We start from the raw sequence: 24,968 nt of genomic DNA on the forward strand, positions 1-24,968 counted from the left end.
ATGCGTGTCAGCCGACCAAGACCTGGAGAATCAGAGAAATGTGCAGCGAGTTGCTCACATCCCGTTTCTCATAAGCGAAGATGTAGAGTTATCCAAAAGGCAGAGGGAGATTTATGCCTAGGTTTTAGGACAGGCACGCTAATTAAGTTTTCATCTGCTAGGCCGCCGGGTCCGTAACAGCCGGCCTCATTCTTTATGAAAATGCCCACTTAATCCTTTTGCATCTACCTATCTCTGATGAATGCCTGAATAGTGCTTGCTATTTTTAATTTTATTTTAAAGGGAAGAAAAAAAGACACTGGCGCAGAAAAATTCCTCCATGAAAGCAGCCAAGGCCTTGCCACAGTTGATTTCATTTCTGCCCGGCTCTCGTGGCCCTGAAGAGCCGGATCCACCCGGCAGAAATAATTACAACGGGTCTCAGAGATTTCCAAACCTCTGAGGGCGGTTGTGCGGCGACATAGGACCTCCCCCAGGTACTGGGGTGTGAACTCCGAGAGCTACCTGATGTCGCGCCCCTCAGGGACTGAGGCGCGGCCCCAAACCCTCCACGCTTCTACAAGAACCCCCTACTCAAAATGGAGGTTCAGGCCGGTGGAAAGCCGGCCTCCCTCAGACGGCACGCGGGCCGGTCGGGGCTGCGGTAGGACGGCGGGCTGAGGTCCCAGCGCGGAACCGCGAGGGCCGGGTCTGTGCGGGTGAGTGGTCCCGCAAGTGCAGGCTGACGTCACCGCAGGCCGCGCGGGCCTTCGCGGGACTCCCCGGGCGCGGCTGGATCAGCACAAGCCGACTTCAAGGAATGTTTGGTGCGGGTGCCGACTTCCCCGCCCCGCCCCGCCCTCCTCAAGAGAATAATCCGGTATTTAATCTCTCCCGGTCTTAATTCTTGGCAGCGTGGAAGGTGGTTTGCAACGGGAAATAAAACTTGACAGGAGCATTTTCTCTAAAAGGGATTTTGAGACGAGCTGAAAAGAAACCGTGTTTTTCTCTACCAAATACTTCCGCTTTCTGAACCCGGAGCCGAGGGGAGGGAGCGATCCGAGGGAGCGGAGAGCAAGCCGGGCACGCGAGGCCACGCTGTGCACCCCACCGGCCGCGCCGGCCGCCCGGGCGGGAGGCAGCCTCGGGCTCCGCTGCGCCCCGCGCCTCTACCACGCTCCGTGCCGCTGGGCTGTAGGCCCCGGCGCCGCCCGCAGCCCGAGGTCGGGACCCCGCGCATGGGACCGTGGCACCGGCAGGTCCCGGTTGGCACCCAGAGTGGTACCCAGGCGCTGGCTGAGGGAGGCTGGGGTCAGGCGAGAGAAGAGGGCCGTGGAGAGAGGGCCTTAAGGAGCTTGGCGTTAGCTCTGAGCCTCTGGCCTGGGGGGTTGGCAACAGCCGCTTGCAAGAAGGGTGGTGAGAGCAGGGCTGGGGGCTTTGTTTCCGGCCTCGGGTCTGCGGACTCTGCACAAAATGGAGGGGGAAAGGGGGTGAGCACGCAGCAGGCGTGGGTCGAGCGGACTGCTATTGGGTGGAGGAGGCTGGAGAGAGCAGAGTCCCCCTCCCCGCCGCTCAGCGAGCGCCCTTCTCTCTCGCCGTAAAGGTCAAGTCCTCCGCGCCACGGCCGCCTCCACGGTCAGGGCCGGTCGCTACCGCGGTCTCAAGAAGGCACAGGACGTGCAGTTAGCTTGCTGCAAGCGGGTTCTGGTAGCCTGGGCTCTGGGCTCGTGCACTGGAGGCAGAGGTTCTTTCTTGATTTCCAACTCTCCCATTCCCAGCCTTGTTGGAAAGGAGTCCTGGCAGCCACGGGTGGCCCAGGCTGTGTCCCCGTCCCAGAAGAGCGGCATTTGCCCCAGTCCAGCAGACTTCGGAGCCCGCTGAGGCCTAGCAGGGGCGAGAGGGAGCGCCTGCAAGCCCAGGGGAGAGGACGTGTCTGGATCGGAGTTCTGGGTCCTGGTAGGAACATAGGGCCGAGCAGGGCCAACTTGGCGGGGAAGAGGATAGGGGAGCCAAGACCCTGCTGGAGAGCCTCTCCTGGGGTCCCTGAGTCCAGGCCCCTCCGTAGTGCGTGGCAGGCCTTTGGTGAGACCCTTGATGCTCTTCTCCTGCCTAAAATCCACACTGAGATGTGAGGCGCAATCTTCCAAGGTAAAAACCCTTGACTCCCAGCCCCCAAGAATCCTTCACTGCACTCTGCGAGGGAGAGAGCCCCTTACCTCCTGCCCATAGCCTGCCTCCAACAGGTCAGAGCATCAGGCCCTGCGGTAAACAGTTAGCTTAAGCCTGATCTGCCGCTGAGCCTGTCTCTCCAGGTGAACCAAAGAGGACGTGCAAGGGATTTCTTTTCGCGGAAGCGAAAAATCTGAGTTGTACCCCTAGGGCTACATGGATGGGCTGTGCTGTGGGGGCATATATAGCAGAAACAATTGTCTGTGAATGGGTAGCAGAAATGCCTGGCAGGGTGTGTAGGGGAGGAGGGCTGGATGGGGTGATGGTTCTTCTCAAGCCTGGAATGTGAGCCACCATGAGCACTGAGTGGAAATGGAGCTGCCCTAGGAAGCAGGTTGGAGCTTTGTGGCATGCGGGCTTCCTGTGAGCTACGGCTGTGGGGACCGAGGCCCAAGGACCAGAGCCAACCTTTGGGTTGGGCCACCCCCTTTTGTCTTCTTTATCTCAGACACACTCTGCTGGGAAACCCGTTTGGGCCAAAGCTGCACGGGGAATGGAAGGCAGATCCTGAGAACTAGGGCTTCGCCCTTCAAAGTCTCCCCCACCCCATTTGTTCCCACTCTATAGGAAAAAGAAGTCTAATAATTGGCAACAATAAAAATAAAAATAGTTAATAAAGGAAGTAAATCTTCTCTTCTCCCTTCAGTTTGGGATCCACTAATGTAAATGATAACCAGATTGCTTGGGTACTTGAGACCCTCAGCTGAGCCCTGTGCCCCACTCTGCAGTGGCCAGGGGAAGGGTATGGGCCTTTTCAGATATTTAGGGGCTTTGAAGGATGACTGAAACTGCCAGTCAGACCAAGCAGAATTATGAGGTCAACTTCAGGGCACTACCTATTTCTGAGCTTTTAGGAAGTGTAGGGGACCTTGGGGGAGGGTGGGTGTCTCAGCAAAGGGACAAATTAACCCCTGCCTCCACCTGGTAGTGACAGAGGTGATCTCTTGATTTTTTATCGAAGCCTCAGTGCTGCCTTTGTGCAGCGCCTGGAAAATGTGATAGATTGGCAATGATCTGGCAATAAGCCATGCCCTGAGAACAAATACTGGGAGATCTCCTGGGCCTTCCCGGGCAACTCACCTCCCCAGCTCACCATGGAAAACAGACGTGCCCACAGGAACCCTTCTATTTGGAAGGAGATATTCCTGAAATGGAGGAGAAGAGCTCTGTTGCCATTTCTACCCAGGGCCTCCCGGCCAGTTCTTGCACCTGTGTGCAGTATGATCACCAGGGTTGAAATACTCTTCTGTGTAGCTTTCTAGAAACAGTGCGACATTTGTGGGCAGAGGAAAGTAAGGGCTTAGGCAAGCAGGAGGAGGCAAAATATTGATGGTGCCCTAAGCAATCCAACAAGAGAGAAACTTAACTGTAGCCATCTGGGAGTGAGATTCAGTCTGTCAAGTGGGTCCTCACCCCTGCCAGGCCTATCCCATCTGGTTTGCCCAGCCTAGAAAAGCAGCAGCTGGGTCTGCAGAAGAGAAGGAGGAAGTGTTGGGGAAGAAAGGAGGCTAGAGAAGGGAGGGGAGAGGAAGGGAGATTTGGTGGGGCCTTGGGGTGGAGTATTCCAAAGAAGGAGGTGGGAGACTTAGTTCAGGCTCTGGTGGAGGCCCGAAGTTGGGGGAGAGTCAGGGACCTAACAGCCCCTCTGCTCTGCACCTGAGTATTGGGTGCCCTCCAGTGGCACCTCAGCCCTTGCTCAGTCTAGCAGAGGCATCAAAAAAGGTAGGGAAGAGTCCCAGCAGGTGAGAATGGCTGGAAGGAGGCAGGGCAGGAGACAGGAACTTTAGGGGGGACAGGAGCAGGATCAGGAACTGTAGGGGGACAGGACCCCCTTGAGAAGGACAGTGGTGACTGGGGCAGCTTGGCATTGACATTGAGACTGTGGACAAATGCTGGGCATTCAAAGGCCTGCATGTGCAAGTACTGGGGACTTCGCATTCTCAGATTTCTGGGACAAGGAGCAGCTGCTGCCTCCCAAGCTAGCCCCAAGGAGAGAAGAGGGTGGCCCAGCAGCTTTGTCAGTTGGAGCTGAGAAGCCTGGAGTGTGGAGGTGCTCCCGGCCACCCAGCTCTATCCTCCCTTGGAGTGAGAGGGTGTTAAGCTGCCTGTCAAGTGACGATCCTTGCAGCTCACGTCCCTTGAATGACTGTGCTGGAAACGCCCCCAGCACAACAACCACGGTAACAAGGCCTCGCATTGCCCGGTGCGCACCGACGGCTTCAAGGCCACCCCGCCTGGGCACTGCCCGCCGGCGCCCTCCCGCTGCCTCCCGGACCCCTCCGGCTGCAAGAAGAAGCGGAGGCGGCAGAGGCGCCTGGACCCACTTTATTCCGATATTCCGCCTGCAAAGGCGGTGGAACGAAGCGTAAGGCTCAGGGATGGTCGTCCCCAGAGAGGAGGGTCCCGGAGGCGCTGCGCAAGCCCCCCCTCCCCAGCCTTTCGGGCCAAATCAGACGAAGCCTCGGAAAGGCTCGGTCTGTTTTGCTGACCAAATCTCCTTGTTAGCCGTTTCCGCCTGACAAGCCTGGCGCGGGCGTCGGCCTTCTCCTCTCCGGGTGGCCACCTCCAAATGCCGTGCGGGGAGCGATGGGGCCCGGCCTTGCGGAGGGCTGCCTGGACCTTGAAATTTGGAAAAACAAGAAGAGACTGAACCGGGCTCCCTCCCTTCTCTGCAGACACACACGCACCGTCAGGCCGCCGCCACTTCCTGCCTTTGTTTTTCTTCCTCCAAACATTTTTTGGCCTCTTGCATTAGCCGCGGTGGGGCTCTGGGTTGACGATAAAAGGAAATACACCCTGAACAGTTTTCTGGAGATGGCGCGAGCTCTGGAGCTCCTGAGAAAGAACAGCTCCTGGGAAGCCAGTCGCCAGGGCCAATGTCACAGCCTTACCCGCGCCGGCCTCTTCAAGAAATGGAACTCGGACTTGGCCTTCCGGGGCGGCTTTAGCCTCAGTCGGGTCTTTTTCAGAGCCCAGTGGGTTACGCTCGGCTGTTGGACCTCCTGCAAAGCGGAAGAGTCAATCATAGGATCAGAGCAAAGTCAAAACCAAGGACCTGAAGGTCTGCCTTCCCTTCTTCCCCTGAATTTGGTCTGATCCTCAGAGCTGCGCCCACCCCTCACCCCAGCCGCCTGCCTGGAGAAACCTTCACATTCACACCGCCAGCGTATTCCGCACACGAGGGCAGGAGCGGGCAAAACTGGGACATTGCGCAGTCTTGGGGACCTGAGTACCCTTCTCCTATTCCTGCTGGGCAACTAAAAGCGTTCGGTCACTTCAGGCTTTTTCCCTTCTGCTGATATCAAAAGCCTTTTCCCTCATCCATCTTCACGGCAGCGCCCCCACACACCCACTTCCAGGCTGCAAGTCCCTCCGGGCACCCGGCTTCGGTGCAGCCTGCCGAAATGCCCTGCCAGCCGCTCCCGGAGCACCTTTTTCACCCCCAGCCTTTTATCCGGAATTCGCCTTTGTCTCCTGCGGACACCCATGGGATCCAGCCCTGCCAGCACCCTCTCGGTCTGGCTCTCCAGGAGGACATGGGAGGCAATGGTTATGCGGAACAGCGCACACCCCAATACCGACCTTTCTGCCGGGACCGCTCTCCCTGACACCAGGGGAAAACCGATCTAATTAAGAGAGGGGCTGTGTGCCGCTGGGGGAGGTGGCCTGGCATCCCCCGCTAGCGGGCCACCACAGCCCCGTCTGTTCAGGCACAAGCTGAAGTTGACTGCCAAAACTGCTATAAAACCACAGGTCTGTCTAGAACTGTTTTCGGTTTTCCTAGACGCCCCCGGGTTCAATTATGGTCTTAAAAGCCCTAATACAAGTGCAAGAATTTGTTTGCCTTCACCCAGGGGCGGGGCGAGCCCCGCAATGGTGGCGCCTTTGTTATGGCAAAGTCACTGAAACCCTTCATGCATTCCTTTTGTTCGAAGGTAGGGGTGGTGAGGACTGGGTGGGCTGCAGAGAGAGAGTTTGGGATAGCCAAAATCAAGCCAGGGAACAGCTGGAATACCTTTGTTTGAAACCTCTCCTTCTGTCTTTTATATTCTGTCTCTAAAAAAGAGATGCTGTGGAGAAACAAATATTTAGCCTTGTTGGTCACTGCTGGAAATAGAAGTTTTTTTCGCTGCAGGGCAATTCTGTAAATGTGCTTCCCAGCTTTAGGAGGTCTGAAGCTACTCTTCTCCAATAACCTTCCTTCCCATTGGAACTTCTCACTCACAGCACTGCTGCCCTCTGGACAAGCCACAGTGGACAAATATGTCAAGCTGAAGATGCACAAATAATTTCAAATTCAGTTCTCAGGGATTCAAGGGACATGAAAGTTCTTGTAGCAAATCTTGAATAAAGAGTTCATTAAACCAATGTGTCCAAGTAGCTTGATTTGTGATAAGCAATCCTTGTAAAGGTGGTGGTGGGGGGAGGTGGAAAGCCACAGAAACATTAATGCTAGTAAATTAGTTTACTCGACTACAGAGTAATTACTCGATATTATTGATATTTACAGCAGGTATTCAAATGCAATGGTAGGCCATTATTTGGAGAAAATACATAATGAGAATATTTCTTTTCCAGTGCAATACATGATTAGATTTGTTATTGAGTCAGTTACAGTCAGCTCAGCAATAAATAAATAAATCGATGATGACACTTATATACCAAAGATCTTAGAGTTTATACTCTAAATCTCCCCCAAAATATGTAAATACCTTTGGCTATTTCCTGGAGAGGGAAAAGCAAAAGGTTATCTTTTTATATATCTTTTATTTTCCTTCAGCAACACTCCAGATCCTTCCAAGAAGAGAGTTGTTGGGAGGCCTCAGGTCTGGGCCCCTCTCAGCTCCTGGCCCTGCCTGGCTGCTCTGTGTCCTCTCCCTTCTTTCGCTTCCTCCAAACATTGCTCCTTCAATCCTGCAGGTTGTGGAGCATATTTTACCTTCTTAATTTATTTTTTTCCTCTTCTCAAGAAAGCTAGACTCAGAGTATTGCTATGGTCTCTCTTTATCCTTAGCACAAACCTAGCCTTTTAAAGGCATCCCTGTCTTCCCAGGTGCAGGGAGTTGGGGAAGCACCTCTCCTTTCTCTGGCATTGTATTCCTTCTGTGGAATGAATAGTAGGAAAGGCACAGAGCTCTCTGAGTTTTTGCCCTGCACATCCCTTGCTTTCACTCTCACACATTGCAAGGAAAGAGAGAAGGAGAGCAGGAGAGTAGGCGAGTTACCCCTTTCTCAGCCACCTCTCCTTGGCCCTCAGCCCGTCCTTTCCACCCCCATTCTCCCCACACCCCTGGAGCTCTGGAAGCAGCCTGGTGGGCCCCCCACGAAGATGCAGCATACCCAGGAGAAGGCTCCTCGGATGTCAGCGCCTCTAAAGCAGCCCAAGGGTTGCCTCAATTGCATGGTTTCCCGCGTCCTCAGCTCCAGAAGACCAGGCAGATGGGTGGACCGGTGAGCAGCGGGGCAGCCCCTGTGCCTCTGTCTCTGCCGAGTCACTCCGAAGCCCGGCAGGCAGCGAGGAGGAGGGGGTTTCTCCAAGGACAGAAGGTGGGATGAGGAGGCAGGCAGGGAAGATGAGGGGAGAGGTGGATCCCGGGTAAGACGAAGGCCCTTCCGGGCCCTGCGGATCAGTGACAAACCGCGGGGAGAAGCCGTTCTGGCTGTGGGCGGTTTAGGGACGGAAGGCACTAAAGCGCTTCGGAAGTGACCATGAATGAGAGAGTGTAATCAAGTCACCGTGCAAATCGGACAAGCCATGAGGCAGGCACATCCACGGCTTCAAACTCTGGCCCCGAAGGGGTGCCGGCTAGGGTCGGAGGCAGAGGCGCTTCCCAGAGCAAGTCTATGGGAGGGGGACTGCGAAGAACGGGGTGCAAATGCGAGCCTCCAGGAGAACAGACTCCGAGACCACAAGCCACACAGCGACGGGCTCCCACCTGGCTATCCCCAGTCCAGGGCACCCCTCACCCACCCGGAGAGCTGCGGGTGGGAGGTGGGCACGAGAGTTGAGCTCTCACCGCCCTCTGCACACTCGAGAACCAGGACCCTGCAATTGAGCACAAGCATGCTGCATGGGGGCGCACCCCAGCCTCTCCGCGCGCCGGGAGGCCCCCAGCGAACATGAGTTACACCGGCGATTACGTGCTTTCGGTGAGAACACCGAGTGACGATCTGTTGCTTCCCCTGAGGTGGCTACAAAGAAAGGAAGCCGGGAGGGAGGGGAGGGGAGGAAAAAAAAAAAAAAAAGGAAAGGGGGGGGGAAAAAGGCCCGGACTAGCTCGCAGCTTGTCAATTTCAACATCGGGTCACATGACCAGCACCTCCCTGCTAAGGATGGGGATAGATTTCCACGTCAGCTTACGTCTCCAAATTTCTACTTCACGGATCCGCTTCAAAGAGGCAGCTGCAGTGGAGAATCATGTTAAGCTCGGCTACTGCGGAGAGCCCAAGGTAGCCCAATGATGGATTTTGATGAGCGTGGTCCCTGCTCCTCTAACATGTATTTGCCAAGTTGTACTTACTACGTCTCGGGTCCAGATTTCTCCAGCCTCCCTTCTTTTCTGCCCCAGACCCCGTCTTCGCGCCCAATGACATACTCCTACTCCTCCAACCTGCCCCAGGTCCAACCCGTGCGCGAAGTGACCTTCAGAGAGTACGCCATTGAGCCCGCCACTAAATGGCACCCCCGCGGCAATCTGGCCCACTGCTACTCCGCGGAGGAGCTCGTGCACAGAGACTGCCTGCAGGCGCCCAGCGCGGCCGGCGTGCCTGGCGACGTGCTGGCCAAGAGCTCCGCCAACGTCTACCACCACCCCACCCCCGCCGTCTCGTCCAATTTCTATAGCACCGTGGGCAGGAACGGCGTCCTGCCACAGGCTTTCGACCAGTTTTTCGAGACAGCCTACGGCACCCCGGAAAACCTCGCCTCCTCCGACTACCCCGGGGACAAGAGCGCCGAGAAGGGGCCCCCGGCGGCCACGGCGACCTCCGCGGCGGCGGCAGCCACGGGCGCGCCGGCAACTTCAAGTTCGGACAGCGGCGGCGGCGGCTGCCGGGAGACGGCGGCGGCGGCGGAGGAGAAAGAGCGGCGGCGGCGCCCCGAGAGCAGCAGCAGCCCAGAGTCGTCTTCCGGCCACACTGAGGACAAGGCCGGCGGCTCCAGTACGTATAAAGGCAGCGCCCTGCGCTTTATGAAAGGGGAGTTGGAAATCTAGCGCAGCACCGCTGTTAAATTTTTATATGCTGTTTTATAAGCATATAAGGTTTATGAAGGGCCTTTAGGTTTCCCCCAACAAAACTTTGTTATAAAAGGCGGGATCACGTGGCGAGTGCTGAAATTGGCCGTGAAATACCCACCGGCCAAGGCATGTCTGCAAAAAAAAAAACAACTCCTCTTTTCGCTTTTTTCCCTTCTCAGCTCCCAAGCCCGGCAGCTCGACCCCGCTCGGGGCCAGCTCCGGGCTGGGGATCCAGAGGTGGGCGCCTGTAAATTCCCCCTGCAAGGGCTTCGGGAGCCTTTGATAGCAAGGTAATCCGGAGATTTTTATAAAAGCCATGTGTTGCGCCGGGACTCCAGTCCGGCCGGGATTCAAAGGCGTCGCTGTTTAACGACGGCGCTAGGAGCGCGTTTAACAGATAAAGTAGCCCGCTTAGCTCCAGCAATATATTAAAAGAAACAAATTAACCCAAAGTTGGCCTTTTTGTCCAAAGGAAGCCATTTTCCTCTGGCGTGGTGGCAATTACGTGCCTCCTTCTGCCCAACTGCATGTTATTCACAATTGTTATTCAATCTGTCAAAAGCGTTTTTTTTTCTTGTCTTGTAGGTCTTTTTTTTTTTTCTTTTTTCTTTTTTTTTTTTTTTAAGGGGGATCAATAGAGCCTGCCCGCAGCTTCGGGAAGCCCCCTTTGCCTTCACCCCACCTAAGATAGCGCCACTGCTCTGCCGTGTGCAGGGTGACCGTGTGTCCGTGGTGCTCAGCGAAGGCCTGGGGTAGGGGGCTTCCGCTGCCACCTCCCCACCTCGGGGGAGCCGGGAGGCTGGCTGGGGAGGCAGGAGCTGGTGGCCAGGACTCAGGCTGACAAAGACCCGGCAGCCGCCGGAGATGTTAACGACTGCCCAGTCTTGGCCGCAGCCTGGAAAGATTGGGACTGGAGCCGCCTTTACTGCCTTGGGAAGGGGCAGCCCAGGTGCTGGAAGGTGAAATGTCCGCAGGCGGCTGTTTGTTTAGTCTGGCCGGCTAGAGGCAGCCGGCAACCCCCACTCGGCTGCTTTCAAAGAGGCTTAGGCAGCGCAAACTCGCCTGTTGCTGTGCGAAGCCCTCCTTTCTGTTCTAGGGGCAGCGGGAGCAGCTTCCCCGGGGGCCTATCTAGGGAGCTGGCTTTTATCTGTGGCTGAGCCTCCAACTGCGACGGTTCCAAGCATGCAGTCATAGAGTTAAAGGCAGGGGCCTGGGGAGACTTTGACGGGGCTTGGGCTGGACCACCAGTCCCTGTGGCAGCCCTTCTCCTCAGCTATGGGCTCTGGGGTGGATTGCAGCCCCACACCGGACTCACCCCCTGCCTTTTCTCCCTTCACAGGTGGCCAACGCACCCGCAAAAAGCGCTGCCCCTATACAAAGTACCAGATCCGAGAGCTGGAGCGAGAGTTCTTCTTCAGCGTCTACATCAACAAAGAGAAGCGCCTGCAACTGTCCCGCATGCTCAACCTCACTGATCGTCAAGTCAAAATCTGGTTTCAGAACAGGAGAATGAAGGAAAAAAAAATTAACAGAGACCGTTTACAGTACTACTCAGCGAATCCACTCCTCTAAGGCTCCAGCGGCTGGAATTGGGTGGGGGGCTTCATACACATGAGATAATATGCAGATTTTGCCCTTGACAAGGTCAAGCCACATGGTGACTTTTGAAAAGAGGTGTGCAAGAGAGGGATGCATGGAGATAGCCCCACACGAGGCGGCCTGGGACTCTCTTGATTAAGATCTCAGTGGTTAAGATTCCTAATAATCATTGGATTCTGAGAGCTGTGTATCAGCTAGAATGACAGGTTTGGGACCCCTGGTGGTTCACTCTTGGAACCTGCAGAGCTGCGGGCTGGGTGTGGTCTCCACTGGGGACTGGGCCCCCTGCCAGACCCCCTGGAGGCTAACCCCTCCACATCCTCCCTCTACTGGGAGCCTACCCACCCCCAGGACCCCTGAGTCAAAAAGCTGTGTGCTCTCCAAGACCAGTTCAGCTTGGGGACAGGGGCAGGAGGAAGGGGTAGGATTACTAGGTGCCCAGAATGAGGCTGCTTTCCAAAGCCAATGTGAACGGCGGCGGCTGGACTTAGAGGTGGCTATGAGGTGGAAGAGGGCTGCAAATCCTTGTGGGAAAAGAAATCTGTGATTCCAGGTGGCGTCAGTGTCTTTCCACTCCTACTAGCCACCCACTACACTTATCCAGCCCTGAGTTCCTAGCCACCGCCTCCTACAGCCCACCTGGCTTTTCTTTCTACCAAATGAGGGTCTTGGTTTCAGCCTACCACTCAGGCCCAAAGCCTCGTCACAGAGTGGACTGTTCCCTGAGGTGGGAGATATGGAAAAGCCAAGAAGCTGTGGCCAGGCCACTGGCCCCTGAGATCTCTGCAGGAAATGGCTGTGGAGTGCGGCAGTTTGGCAAACTCTCCACCACATGTAATGAAGCTTGGATTTGCTCAGTGTCTGGCTGCAGAGCAGCAGGCCTGGCCAGCAGGTCTCCAGCTTTGGCTATGAGGGCCTTGAGTCCCCCAAAACACCGGGTTCCAGCACCACACTCTACCCTCATTGGCTCCTGAACTGAGCTTGGAAGCTTCTGGTGACCTTCCAAGAGCCTGAGAGTGAGGTGGAATTATTTTAAAAGATAAATATTATATTATATATATATATATTTCCCTGAAGGAACCAAAGCGAATTTTAAAAGATGCAATGTAGAGGGGAAAAGAGATGATGAAAATATTTAAAGGCTCTATCTGTTTACAGTGTTCCATGGTTAAACTCGCTCACTGCTAAGAATATTTGAATGTATGCTTCATACAGGGATGGTGTTCAAAAAACTTGTAAATAAAGAAACCATAACCAATTTTGTTTTCCTTCCTTCCTTCCTTCCTTCCTTCCTTCCTTCCTTCCTTCCTTCCTTTCTTTCTTTCTTTCTTTCTCTTTTTTTGCCATTAGTTGATTTCCTTTGGGGTGTTGGAGGGGGTGGAAAAGGTATTGAGAATGGTCTTTTTAATCTCTTGCAACATTTGGAAAGTGTTAGGGAAATGCTCAGAGGCAGTCAGCCTGCCCAGACTGGGGATCTCATCTGGGAAAGCCAGGCACCCTCCCATTGAATCTCCTTTGCCTCCCTGTATTAAGAAATGTCTATTGGCTCCATTTGTACTGGGAGTGTTGGCCTGTCCTCAATTCTGGTTCTTACCCACCGTGTGTGTTGCAGCATGTATACAGGCAACTGGGCACAAGGAAAATAAAGACGGTGGAAATTGGAGTATCCTGGTGTGACATTCCTCTCCCTGATCGCCTTTTACTGCCAAATGTCTGCCCCCCTCCCCCACCCCCCAAAAAAACGCCCTACCTAGTTGAGGGGCAAGTTATCCGGCCCCTGAAAGGGTGAGAAGGTGACTAAGTCAGGAATTGGCTACAATAGAAGCCAGGCTTAGGAAGCCAAGGTGGTTGGCTATGTCCTTGTGGGAAATGGGGACCTGGGGATGGGGTATCTCAGGGCCTGGAATAATGGACTTTATCCCCTCAGACTGACCTCAGCCCTGGAGAGGGCCTTGGGGCCTGAGGTGGCCAACAGGTCAGACCCCAGGCTGCCCTCGCTCACCTCAGGACCGCTAGGCCTACAATGGGACCGTCCGGGGGCCCGTGGAGGCTTCATCAAGCCCGGTCTGGGTTCCAAGGCAGAGCAGACTCCCAGGAGCCTCTAAGGGTGCTTTTTCCCCAGCTCCCAGCTGAGGCTGCTTTTTCCCTTTGGGAAAAAAGAAAAAAAAAAAGGATGCCGGTTTCCTCTTTGTTTGCTGCCTTTGAACTTCTGCCTTAAAATTGGACATCACCCATAACCTTGAGGAGAAGGGCTGAAAGGACAGAGCCCTTTGTTGCCCACTCCACCCTCTCTTCAGCCACCCAGGCAGGGCCAGAGCAGCAGATAGGGTCGCATTTGGAGAGAGGCCCCAGACCCCACTCTGTTTATTTGTTTGTGTGTTTGTCTAACTGGCGCGACTGGGGAAATCAAGCTAAAGGGGAGTGGGACAGACCCCGAGATGAATGTCTAGGTTGATAGGCAGACACGCAGAGACGAACAAGGGCCCTCCTGGGGGGCAGGGAGGGGGCGGGCTGGGAAGCCTGGGTTTAGGGAAAGACTTCCTTTGGGATGGTTAAAGATTAACCAAAGTCTCTCAAGTTGCTAGAGAGAGTCTAGTCAGGAGGACTGCTCGCGGGCGGGCGGCGGGCGGGCGCGGGTTTGATTTCTGAGCCCTATAAAAGCCCATCCTCCGATGGCTGTGACAATATGGTCGTAAACCCGTCTGGGGCCGGCGAATTTGCATATTTGGAATGCGCCACTATAAACCCGGCTGGGGTTTTGCAGCGATTTCTTAGATGTAAAAATGAGATCTCAATAGCTGCGGGCTGGGCACATCCTCTCCTCTCTCCCTCTCTGCCCGAAGCCGGTTTCCCTCTCTCGGCTCGGAGCTGGAGCTCCGGCCCAACCTAGGCGCGCAGCCGCCACGAGATGGCGCACTTCCGATCAATGTCAAAGCCGCCGGGGAGCCGGGAACCCCAGCGTGATTCTTGGCCTTTGTTCGTTTCTGATACTAAGAGCAGCACGGTACATTATTTCACTTGTCCCGCTCCCCTTCGTATCAGAAAAAGGGGGCTCACCCTCAAGAAGTGGTTAGTATTGTAATTTAAAGCAACGCGCATTCGCTAGGCCTCGCGAGCGTCGCCGCGCGGAGAAGCCAGCTGCCCCTTGGCAGTGATTTCGGAAATGTGTCAAGGTAAGAGGCCACAAGTTTAGCAATTTCAGTCTGGTGGGGCGCGAGTGGGAAGGTGGCCGATGTCTAAGCAGGGTTCTCGGGAACGTGGCTGGGTTTGTGGGGTGATGCGGTAGGGAACCCCCACCCCATTGCTCCCGAAGGTTGGAAAGCAGGGGGAGGCCTAAGTAGAAAAGTTGAGGATTTTATTTCCTTGCGCTAGCATTTCACCCAAGGCGAATCGTTCGATTTTTGTAGAAATATTCAGAGTAGAATGGGCTAGGGATGAGAGGTATCTAGGCGAAAGGGTTCCAGCTGTGCTGGGATAGGGGGCTGTGGGAGGGGAAAAAAAAGAGAGAGAGAGATGATCGGGGGTTGAGGAAAACAGAAAGTTTCCATTCTAAACAATGGGGTGGTAGAAGTCTGCGGCCGGTAAGGCGAGCACATTCCCAGGGGCAGACGTCCTGGAGGTCACTGGTTTCCCACTAGGTGCGTCTCTAGGTCTGCCCAGTAGCTTGGAGAAAACCTTTGTTCCGAAGAAGGCCAATTCGGAGAAGTCGCATGTGATTTTTGAGAGTGCCAGACCAGTCTCTGTACTGCATACTTGGAGTACGCTGTTATAAATCCCGCGATTTTGCAGCAATTTCTTACATGTGAAAATTAGATCTTTTGTAAAAGATATTTTGCAAATATGCAAAAATGTATTGGTAAATACTAACACTTTTTTTAAAAAGCTGGGGCCAAGGATAAATTTTGACGGAGCAATCACTCCATCGGGGTTGTCATCAAACACATTTTAAGTGATAAAAATTCACTTACATTTTGGAGGGCCGATTCAAATTCCCTCTTTCTCCTATATTTATTTTTTAATACTATTTTTCCATTAGTTTCCCACATCTTTTTCTTTTCCCAAATATACAGTGTATGGTGAGTGGGGGGAATCCCAGAGAAAGTAGGCACTCCCTGTTGTGTAAATTTTGCCTATCATAGTTAGTCTTTGCTGAAAGCTGGCTCCCAAACTATGCCGGAGCAAAGCAGCAAGGCAAGAAATGAGAGCTCACCCAGTGAGCTGCTCTCTGCAGCGGGAGCCCGCCCTACAATGCCCGAGCTGCCTCCAGTTCTAAGGCAAGAGGCAGTTTGTTATGAACAAAACTAAGAATATTGCAATTCAAAGGGTGTGTGAAAAGGCCCCAACACTTCCCTAACAGGGGTGGGGCCATCTCAATGGTTGGATTTAGAAAAACTTTAAAAGTATGTTGTTTAGTAATAGACGGCACCTGATAGATTCAAAACAGACGCGTCAAATATCCCTGAAAATGTTGACATTCTTAAAGATGAATCAGAAAAGAATGTCACTGCTTGTGGAAAAATTTTCTAACTATGCATAAATGCATGGATCTGAGAAGTTCTGATTTTTTAAATTTTTTTCTGCTAAAGCCAGATTTGTAAAAGCAGACTTTATTTTTCTTCTGTGGGGCTGCAGCCCAACTCCACCGCTGGATAATTCAGAGCCTTGAAAGCATTGAGAGTGCCCTCCAGACACAAATTGTTTACCAGCAGTTTCGATCTCAGGACCTGGTATTTTTTCTTTAGGAACTTGTTTTTCATAATAGTTTATTTCTCATTGCTTACAAGGGCCTACTCAGAAGGAGTACCTAGTGAACTGCAGCCTAATCCTTGCCGAAGGCCTTAATCCATGGGCCTGGTGTTTATTTTGGCCCCATAGGGCTGGCGGGCTATTACCCAGGTAGAAATGGGCAGTATTTCCTCCTAAATTAAACATGGGCTCTGGAGGTGACTGTGTAACCGCTGCATAAGGCCTGGTTGAGGCAAGCAGGCACTGAAGATTTAGGTCAAAGGTACCCTGAGGGAGAGGGAGAAATTTAGTAGCTGGGAAGAATGGCAAAAAAAGAAAGAAGGCAAACGAGCACGAGGGAGGAAAAGTGCTTGGAAGCCGACCCACACTACAATTGAATCGCTTTCTTAATCTCTTGGGGTAGGGAATCTCAGGAAAACCTAAGCGCTCAATAACTGGAATATTTTATTGAGAAACCTAACACTTCAGTGTTAAAGTCTAGAGAGCATGGAAGCCTTGGGGATCGGTCGGGGATGCTGGGGGCTAGGAGACCAATTGAGAGGGCCAGGGAGGCGTTTAACTTGAGCTTCTGCTGCGTTGGTATCCTCTCATTTGAACCAGCAGCAGCAGGCCCGCCTGCAGCCAGCCGGCTCACGGACAGTGTCTCGCTGTGTTTCCCGCTCAGCAAGCCCTGGTGGGAGTTGGAAGGCAGTCCTGGGCCAGAGAGGGGCTGCCATACACGAGCTTACATACTCTTTTTAAAAGCAAGAAAGAGCTCAAGCCCAACATCCCGTTTGGTTTATTACAAGGGGGAAAAGTCATGCTAAAGAAACACATCTGGCTCACCACAAAAAGGTCACTGAAGACCCAAGTGCCAATGCCACGTCCTGTGAGGCCCATAGCAGGCCTTCCAGCTCCTCTACTCTTCGGCTGAGGCAGCCTTTTGTAGCAGATGCAGTACAAACTGACTTTTGTAACCTTGGTTGGCACGTGCAGGTCCCTGGATTCTATCCAGCCTAGAAGCCCATTTGGCTGCCCTACAGGGCCCTGACCTGAGCTGTCTGCCGCAGGGCACCCAGCTTGTCTTACCAGCCAAATTGGCAGGGCCCCCAAGTCCCAGGAGACTGGGGGACTCTGGAGGACCTAAGGAAAAGACTGAGGGGTGTGTGAACTCCTTCGAAATGATGGGTCAAACTGTGGGAATATACCGATATGCATTTTTCACAGAATGAGTCAAAACTTACTTAGATTTTCCAGAAGGGTCCTGACTCCCTAAAAGGTTAGGAAATATAAGTTAAGATCATTGTAGTTTACTTTATTTGTATAGCCTCCACTATCTCAAACATATACTGGACCTTCCCAGATGTTGGCCTGGGAAGCTGCTTTCTGCATTTAGCCTGGAGAGGCATGACTCTAGGCCCAAGTCCTGGCCCACTGACCTGCTATGGCTCATTATCCAAGAGGAAACCTCGATGCTCTTGCGACCCACTTCCCAAATGACACAGCTTTTCTGAGAGGCCTGGGCAGTGCTGAAGAGCAAAGCTTCCTTCCTAGGCAGTCCCCAGCTCTGTGGCATTTCCAGGTGGCATTGCTAAGGGCAACAGTCCCAGCCAGTTCCACCCATCTGGTGAGCAGGGTAAGGACCAGGCAGATCCAGAAAGCTAAAGATAGGGCCATTGACTGCGGTGCTCTGAAGCTTTTCTGCATTCAGGTTCGTCTGCCTCATGGGCCTAGCAGGTAGAGAATTTGCCTTGGCCTTGGGCGCAGGAGCATGCGAAGAGCGAAGGAGAGTTATCTCTCGGTCTTGATTCCTCTAAGCCGCTGCTGCAGCTTCAAGACCCTGTCAGGCTGGAGAGAACTGGCTTTCTTATGCTCTCTCCCCTCCTGTTTCTCTCTCTCTTTTCTCTCCCTCTGTCCGTCTCTCCTTCTATCTCTCTCTTTTTCTCTCCATCCGCCTTGGCACCCTGATGCTCAGTCCTCAAGGCCCAGTCACCGTGGGGCGCCGAGGTTGAAGTGGCTGGAGCTCCGCGCTACCGGTGGTGCGGCCTTCTGGGCCCGGAGCTCGGAGCAGCCACGGCCCGCAGCGACCACAGCTGCTTGAATCTCAGAAGCCAGACCTGGAGCTCTACCTAGCCAGCTCTCTCGTGCGCCTTCAGGGTCCTCTCAGGCTCCTCTTCTACCTTGGGCTGGATTCACATTGGGAGGAAGGAGACAAAGTGCCGCGTATGACCTGGAGGCAACAGTCTTTCCCAGCTGAAGGCAGCGGCCTGAGCGGTCTGTTTCCTGGGATGCCGACGTTCAGCAATGCCAGCTCTGAGTGGAGCCGGAGGGGCGGGCGGCCTGGAGTATCCTGGAGACCCGTAGCCCACAGGCCAGGGGCAAGGCAGTGACCTCCGGGGCTCCACTGGATCTGCCCGGAAAAGGTTGCATTTCCTGAGACTAGCATGAGGCTCACACTTGGGGGCTAGCACCCCAGGCCGGCCATTTCCAGTTGGCTAAAACAGAGCCCCTGAGTCTGCTGAGCAAAGGGCCTGGCCTCCACATGCTCTTATAACAGGGCCATGAGCCCAGCCCGGCCTTGCAGGGAAAGGATTTCCTCACCGGGGCCTCGTTAAAATGAACACACTGCAGGAGCAAGGACTGCCCTAGCTGAGGGTATGGGAGGGAGGGGAAGAGGGGAGGGGACAGAGAGGCAAGAGTGTAGTGACACTGGTTCTTGTTGTAGCCTCCAGGAGCATATGAGTGCCAAAGCTAACAGGAGAGCAGGAACATAAGGCAGCAGAGGTGTACACCGGGCACACCCCTCGAAGTCTCTCACTTTGGTCCAGCCAAGGACCCCAGGGCCAGCATTTTACTTCCCTGAAATGACTGTGGGCTTAGAGTCTTCCCTACGTGATGAGGGGATGCATGGACCTGGCTCTGGCCTCGGGAGTGGGAGTGGGGCCGTCTTTCCGTCAAGGTTGGCAGCAGCTTCCCACCCCCAGTCCTGCCAGCCCACCAAAGTCCGCTGACAGGAGCTGTAGAGAAGGCAAGCCAGATGAGCACACCACCACAGAAGAAGATCCTAACTGGATCAAGGGACTGGGGGAGAAAAGTGTTGGGGGTTAGGGGCTAGGGAACAACCATTGCATTTTGAGGAAAAATCTGTGGGAAAGTCGGCTTCCAGTTCACTCTGGGCTCCTGACACTCTGAGGATTTTGACAGCCATAGGGCCAGGTCATTTTGAGGATGCAGAATTCAGACAAGGGGCCAGCTCCTGATCCAGAGCTGAATGGGAAGCGAGTGAGTCCCCGACATGGCCAGTGGTCAGAGTACACCGGGGACTAGTGGCAGTTTCTGCGACAGGGATGGTGAGCACCCAAGGCAGACTGGGCGCGCGCCATAAACACTCCACTCGTGTGCGGGGCCCAAGGGCGCTTCAAACGAACCCCGGTATGGGGCTCACGTCCGGGTAGGGGCGGGGCGAGCCCAGTGGCCAGGCCCCCCACCAGCCACGTTGCGGCAGCCCCCACAGCTCCCGGCCTTCAGGCCAAGGTGCCGGGCGTGCATCTCCTGGCCCATCAATACAGATTACATATTTATATCAATCGCGGGTTTCGAGGGCGCCCTCGGAGAGCGGCCCCGCGCCTACGAAACCAAACTGGGAGTGGTCGCGCGGAAACTCTGGCTCGGGATTGGCTGCGGGCGCCCGCCGCGGTGCGGGGGGATTGCTAATCGTATTCAGCATGTTTTGCACAAGAAATGTCAGCCAGAAAGGGCTATCTGCTCCCTTCGCCAAATTATCCCACAACAATGTCATGCTCGGAGAGCCCCGCCGCGAACTCTTTTTTGGTCGACTCGCTCATCAACTCTGGCAGAGGCGAGGCGGGCGGCGGTGGTGGCGGCGCGGGGGGCGGCGGCGGTGGCGGTTACTACGCCCACGGCGGGGTCTACCTGCCGCCGGCCGCCGACCTGCCCTACGGGCTGCAGAGCTGCGGGCTCTTCCCCGCTCTGGGCGGCAAGCGCAATGAGGCTGCGTCGCCAGGCGGCGGTGGCGGTGGCGGGGGTCTAGGTTCCGGGGTGCACGGCTACGGGCCCGCGCCCATAGACCTGTGGCTAGACGCGCCACGGTCTTGCCGGATGGAGCCGCCTGAGGGGCCGCCACCGCCGCCCCAGCAGCAGCCACCGCCCCCGCCGCAACCACCCCAGCCCCCGCCTCAGGCCACCTCGTGCTCTTTCGCGCAGAACATCAAAGAAGAGAACTCCTACTGCCTCTACGACTCGGCGGACAAATGCCCCAAAGGCTCGGCCACCGCTGCCGAACTGGCTCCTTTCCCGCGGGGCCCGCCGCCCGACGGCTGTGCCCTGGGCGCCTCCAGCGGGGTGCCAGTGCCTGGCTACTTCCGCCTTTCTCAGGCCTACGGCACGGCCAAGGGCTATGGCAGCGGCGGCGGCGGGGCGCAGCAACTCGAGGCCGGCCCGTTCCCCGCGCAGCCCCCGGGGCGAGGCTTCGATCCGCCGCCAGCGCTGGCCTCTGGCTCGGCCGATGTGGCCCGGAAGGAGCGAGCCCTCGATTCGCCGCCGCCCCCCACGCTGGCTTGCGGCAGCGGCGGGGGCTCGCAGGGCGACGAGGAGGCGCACGCGTCGTCATCCGCCGCGGAGGAGCTCTCCCCGGCCCCTTCCGAGAGCAGCAAAGCCTCGCCGGAGAAGGACTCCCTGGGTAAGCAGGGCTGCAGAGGGCTGCAGTCAGGCGGGCAGACAGGCAGACGCAAGGAGGAGAAGGATCAGAGAACTAGGAGCCCGCGCAGCAGCCGGCCGGCCTTGGCCCAAGCTGCAGGCAGGCTGACCTTGTGAACTTGCTTTTTAATATTTGGGCGTGGGGACGCAGTAAAATTCATGTCCGGCTTAGCGCCCCACAGCAAGACGTCCTCGGCGCTGGCCTCAGCTTCCCCTGACTCGGGGCGAGGACACCAGCGAGCAGGCCCCCTCCTGTGCGCTCTTCCCTGTGGCCGGGAGCACCCAGAGCCCTGGTCCCTGCCCAGCCTTCGCGGCGCGGCCCACGCGGGGGGGAGGGGGAGGGAGGGAAAGTAGCTCGGCCGCAGATAGCGCGGATGTTTGTAAGGCATCCAAAATAAGCAGCCGCCAGCGCCAATAAATAAGCCCATTAACCGGCGAAGTTCGAGTTTACGATCCCCATGCTTTTTTCAAAGTTGCTGAGGGGCGGGAATCTTCGTTGCGGGAAGAAGAAAAGGCAAATCCAGCCTGGAAGCTGGGGGCCCTGAGCTGAGAGCCAGAGAAGGGACATTTCGCTTCACCTGGACCTCGGAATCGCCCAGCTATCTACCCCTGGCTCCTGGAGAAACTTGAGGGAGGGCCCTGGACCCCCGAATAGGTTTCTCCTCCTCTTCCCCATTGGACCAATGATGCCCTTCTTTCTCCCCTTATCGAGTCTTGGGCAATCAGGGCCCTGGGGTGAGACAGCCAAGCTGCCTGGCCCTCCTTCCAAGTAAGCACCCCGCGCTCCTAGCCTGGGGGCTACAGGAAATATTTGTCTGCCATATGGGAAGAAGCAAAGAAAAGCGTTAAGTTCAAGATGTACGGTCTGCCCTCCCAGGCCTTTCCTTCTGCAAGCATCTACGGCTTAATGCTAAAACAGGTGTTTGGGAAAGTGGGGGAAATGTAAATTGGAAGGATCATGTAGATTGAAGGCCCACTCGATTTTTGTCATGACTTTTGGAGGAACTGCTTGCTCTCAGCAAGCCAAAAACGGGGGCATGACTCTCTTCTCTGTGACTTGGGACATCTCTCTTATGGGAGAAACGGAGGCAATTCACTCCCGCGGGCAGCCCGTGTGGCCGCGACTTAATCATCCCCTCTTTATTCTTTTACATGCCAGGCAATTCCAAAGGTGAAAACGCAGCCAACTGGCTCACGGCAAAGAGTGGTCGGAAGAAGCGCTGCCCCTACACGAAGCACCAGACACTGGAGCTGGAGAAGGAGTTTCTGTTCAACATGTACCTTACTCGTGAGCGGCGCCTAGAGATTAGCCGTAGCGTCCACCTCACGGACAGACAAGTGAAAATCTGGTTTCAGAACCGCAGGATGAAACTGAAGAAAATGAATCGAGAAAACCGGATTCGGGAGCTCACAGCCAATTTTAATTTTTCCTGATGAATCTCCAGGCAACGCGGTTTTTTCACTTCCTGAGCGCTGGTCCCTTCCCTCTGTCTTCAGCCTCTGCCCAGGAACTCGCACCTGTGCTGGAGCCCTGTTCTTCCCTCCCACGCTCGTCATCTCCTGGGCCGTTACATCTGTGCAGGGCTGGTTTGTTCTGACTTTTTGTTTCTTTGTGTTTGCTTGGTGCTGGTTTATTTGTTGTTTTCTGGGGGAAAAAGCCATATCGTGCTAAAATTCTATAGAGATAGATATTGTCCTAAGTGTCAAGTCGTGACTGGGCTGGGTTTGCTGTCTTGGGGTCCTACTGCTTGAAATGGCCCCTGTGTTCAGCCGAGCTGGTTTCCTGCCCAGCCTGGGGCAAACCTAGCCGGAAGGCCGAGGTCCCATTGTTGGCGCTGAGGTGTCTGGCCTGAGGTCAATGGTGCAAGGAGCCGCCACCGGGCATGTCTGCCTGGAGTGCTGTGCTGTGTTTAATCAGGGGATACAGGCCCCTGGGTTTCTTTTTTCTTTCTTCCTTTCTTCCTTGGCCAAGAGAAGGGCTTACAGGCATGGACATGCAGGTTGGCAAACGGGCTTGACTTTGGCTGATTTAAAAAGTAAGAAAGAAAGTAAAAAAGAGTAATTTTTCCTTCCTCTGTAAGATATCTCAGCTTTAAAAAGAAAAAAAAAATTACCAACAGAAGGGGACTGCTTTTCCAGTTTCTGTAAGGTCTTACATTGCTTGACTAAAATGTCTCATTTACCTCTAAATTTCCATATCCTTCTAGCTGTAGATAAATAATGTAGTTTTGTTTATACATTTGGAATTAGTGGATTTTTTGTCATTAAAATTGTTACCACTGGTAACATGCGACAAGCACACCACAATTCTCCCTATCTTGTGAAGTTGTTTTTTAAAAATCGCCTTGAACAAAAAGTTTTTTTAATTTTTATTTTTGCTTTCTGAAATTCACAGAAGCCTAGGAGGACTGGGGTAAGCGGAATAAACTAGAGAAGGGAGACATTGTTTGGATTTCCTTTATACTGTGAAGTTACATGCATAAAAGGGTCAAACCTGTAGATGCAGAAAAAGAAAAAAACTATAAATACAAATCTGTATAAATGTCTATTATTATGAAGAATTGCCAATCTTGTTTTAAGCAAATGCATTCTATCGTTATTATAAATGTTAGTTCTAGCTCTATTTACTTCTAATCTTAAATCAGAATAAATTAATATTGTATTGCTGCTGTGCGTGGAAAAAGACGATGTTTATGTTCTTATAGAATAAAAGCTGTGGAATGAAGCTTTTTAATTTTACCTCTTTTTTGACTTCTTATCTTCACCTTCCACTTTATCCCGTTCACCACTTTTACAACAGGAGGACTAACCCGAGCCCCCTGCAATTACTTTAGGCATCTATTTAAATATTACCTAGACGGTCGTAATTTGTCTGGGCCCTATAGCCCTGGTGCCGTAAGGTTTGTCGGCTTTTGTTCAGTTTTATGGCTTGCTAGTATATCTGGATTGTGGCTGTCTTGGACCAGTGATTTCAGTTGAGAGGGGAGCTGCATAGACAGAGGAAGCCAAACAGGATTTCTTTCGGGAGCCCCAGGGAGGCTTGCAGAGGCCGGTTATTTTGCGGGTGTCTGAGTCTCAGATGACCCTCAATCTGAATGGGGAGCAGGCCTGGCCCACAGCGCATCCCTAGCCGCTGGAGGCAGCCGTTAGGTGGACCTGGGCTGGGCGGCATGGGGGCCGCCCCCTCCCCCAGTACGGCCTCCCCCACCTGGCGGCCCTCCGTAGGGCCACGCGTTTCCTGCTGGCCAGAGTTGTGTGTGGGGGGGGGGAGGGCTAGGGGGAGGGGGCGCGGGAGCGCGCGCCCCGGCGGGAGGGCAGCTAGGAGGCAGAGGCGGGAGAGCGAGCGGCGGGAGGCCGGGGCCAGACAGGGAGCCGGGCTCTGTACTGTCCCTGGCACTTTCGAGCCTTACACGGCTACCGCCGCTTGGCGCCGGCTCGCTGGGCTGCAAGATTTGGGAAAGCAGCGTGCACACTGCTTCTCGGAGCTACTCTCGTCTCGCCTGCTCCCCGCCTTTATTCCTCTCTTCCTGCCTTTCCTCGCTCTCTTTTCCTCCCTCTCCCTCCAAGGCATACCTTACTGGGGCCTGTGGCTTCCCCTTCAGTGACGCATTTGCGACTGCCTGGGGCATTCCGTTGCAGCGGCGGGCGCAGGTTGCCTAGGGGCTGCGCTGGGCCGGGCGCGATCGCAGGGTTCTCTCCTGGCGGCGGCGGCGACGGCAGCGGCGGCGGCGGCGGCGGCATCGGCGGCGGGCGAGGCAGCCCTGCGCGGGCAGCACCAGAACTGGTCGGTGATTTAGGTAGTTTCCTGTTGTTGGGATCCACCTTTCTCTCGACAGCACGACACTGCCTTCATTACTTCAGTTGAAATCGTCTCCAGGTACTCTGCGCGCTGGGGTCGGGCCGGGCGGGGCATCACGGCCCTGGTCGTGCCAGGCCTGCGGTGGCATCCTCGGCTTTCCCTGCGCAGGAGCCTTGTGTCTTTCTCCGTACCGCTCTGCCAGCCGGCCGGCTTTCTCCTTCCACCACACACCTCCACCTGGCCCACAGCAGGTAGGGTCAGGTTGGCTGCTCCTTCGCGGACGCCGGGGGCGTGGTAGGAATTCTGGGCCTTGGGCCATTCAAGGTCAGGGGCGCACGCTTCCATCCTGAGCCTCCCCCACTAGAGGCCTGCGCCTGCCCAGGGACCTCCTGCCAGTCTCTTGTAGGGCTGGAACACACACACGCGCGCGCGCACACACACACACACACACCCCCCCCAGTCCCGGGTGTGAGCTCAGGAAAGAATCTTCTTCCAGTGGAGACTCAGGCTGGACTAGGAAGATAGGGCAGGCAGAGGTTGGGATCCTGGCCGTGTCACTTACCCTTCTCTCTGTAAGCCCGGCCTCTGCTAGGAGTCGCTTCTTTCTCTTTTCTTCCTTCTTTTCCCTCTCTTCCCTTCCTCTTTTATCCCTTCTTACTTTTTTCTTCTTCCCTTTGCTCCTT

General features: G+C 54.9%; 3 protein-coding genes and 1 long non-coding RNA gene across 4 annotated transcripts; 2 read left to right on the forward strand and 2 right to left on the reverse strand.

The window, feature by feature from the left end:
• Positions 1-4,517: 4,517 nt before the first annotated feature.
• LOC107129226 (uncharacterized) lies at positions 4,518-8,274 on the reverse strand. The gene is made up of 6 exons (XM_065541204.2): positions 8,180-8,274; positions 7,945-8,064; positions 7,658-7,868; positions 5,558-5,834; positions 5,100-5,210; positions 4,518-4,827 (listed from the first exon to the last, which is right to left on the reverse strand). Exons 1-6 carry the CDS (start codon positions 8,272-8,274, stop codon positions 4,658-4,660), a joined length of 984 nt encoding a protein of 327 aa, XP_065397276.1. The 3' UTR covers positions 4,518-4,657.
• Positions 8,275-8,581: 307 nt separating this feature from the next.
• On the forward strand, positions 8,582-12,708 carry HOXA11 (homeobox A11). Its single transcript, XM_005549921.4, has 2 exons — positions 8,582-9,369; positions 10,786-12,708. The coding sequence occupies exons 1-2, from the start codon at positions 8,667-8,669 to the stop codon at positions 11,016-11,018; spliced, it is 936 nt and encodes a 311-aa protein (XP_005549978.1). The 5' UTR covers positions 8,582-8,666; the 3' UTR covers positions 11,019-12,708.
• Positions 12,709-13,815: 1,107 nt separating this feature from the next.
• Positions 13,816-23,211, forward strand: HOXA10 (homeobox A10). The gene is made up of 3 exons (XM_005549923.4): positions 13,816-14,218; positions 17,746-20,469; positions 21,646-23,211. Exons 2-3 carry the CDS (start codon positions 19,512-19,514, stop codon positions 21,918-21,920), a joined length of 1,233 nt encoding a protein of 410 aa, XP_005549980.1. The 5' UTR covers positions 13,816-14,218; positions 17,746-19,511; the 3' UTR covers positions 21,921-23,211.
• On the reverse strand, positions 21,605-24,524 carry LOC141409879 (uncharacterized). The gene is made up of 2 exons (XR_012432574.1): positions 24,060-24,524; positions 21,605-22,510 (listed from the first exon to the last, which is right to left on the reverse strand). It is a non-coding gene; the product is annotated as an uncharacterized lncRNA (long non-coding RNA).
• Between the last annotated feature and the right edge of the window lie 444 nt (positions 24,525-24,968).

The sequence above is a fragment of the Macaca fascicularis genome, chromosome 3, assembly GCF_037993035.2.
Source record: "Macaca fascicularis isolate 582-1 chromosome 3, T2T-MFA8v1.1".
Classification (NCBI taxonomy): domain Eukaryota; kingdom Metazoa; phylum Chordata; class Mammalia; order Primates; family Cercopithecidae; genus Macaca; species Macaca fascicularis.

Coding starts and splice junctions, on each gene's coding strand:
- LOC107129226 (XM_065541204.2), bottom strand. CDS start 8,274: ATGCTTGTGCTCAATTGCAGGGTCCTGGTTCTCGAGTGTGCAGAGGGC. Junction 8,065..8,179: donor TCCCACCCGCAGCTCTCCGG/GTGGGTGAGGGG, acceptor CGTTCTTCGCAG/TCCCCCTCCCATAGACTTGC. Junction 7,869..7,944: donor TGGCTTGTCCGATTTGCACG/GTGACTTGATTA, acceptor AACCGCCCACAG/CCAGAACGGCTTCTCCCCGC.
- HOXA11 (XM_005549921.4), top strand. CDS start 8,667: ATGATGGATTTTGATGAGCGTGGTCCCTGCTCCTCTAACATGTATTTG. Junction 9,370..10,785: donor GGACAAGGCCGGCGGCTCCA/GTACGTATAAAG, acceptor CTCCCTTCACAG/GTGGCCAACGCACCCGCAAA.
- HOXA10 (XM_005549923.4), top strand. CDS start 19,512: ATGTCAGCCAGAAAGGGCTATCTGCTCCCTTCGCCAAATTATCCCACA. Junction 20,470..21,645: donor GCCGGAGAAGGACTCCCTGG/GTAAGCAGGGCT, acceptor TTTACATGCCAG/GCAATTCCAAAGGTGAAAAC.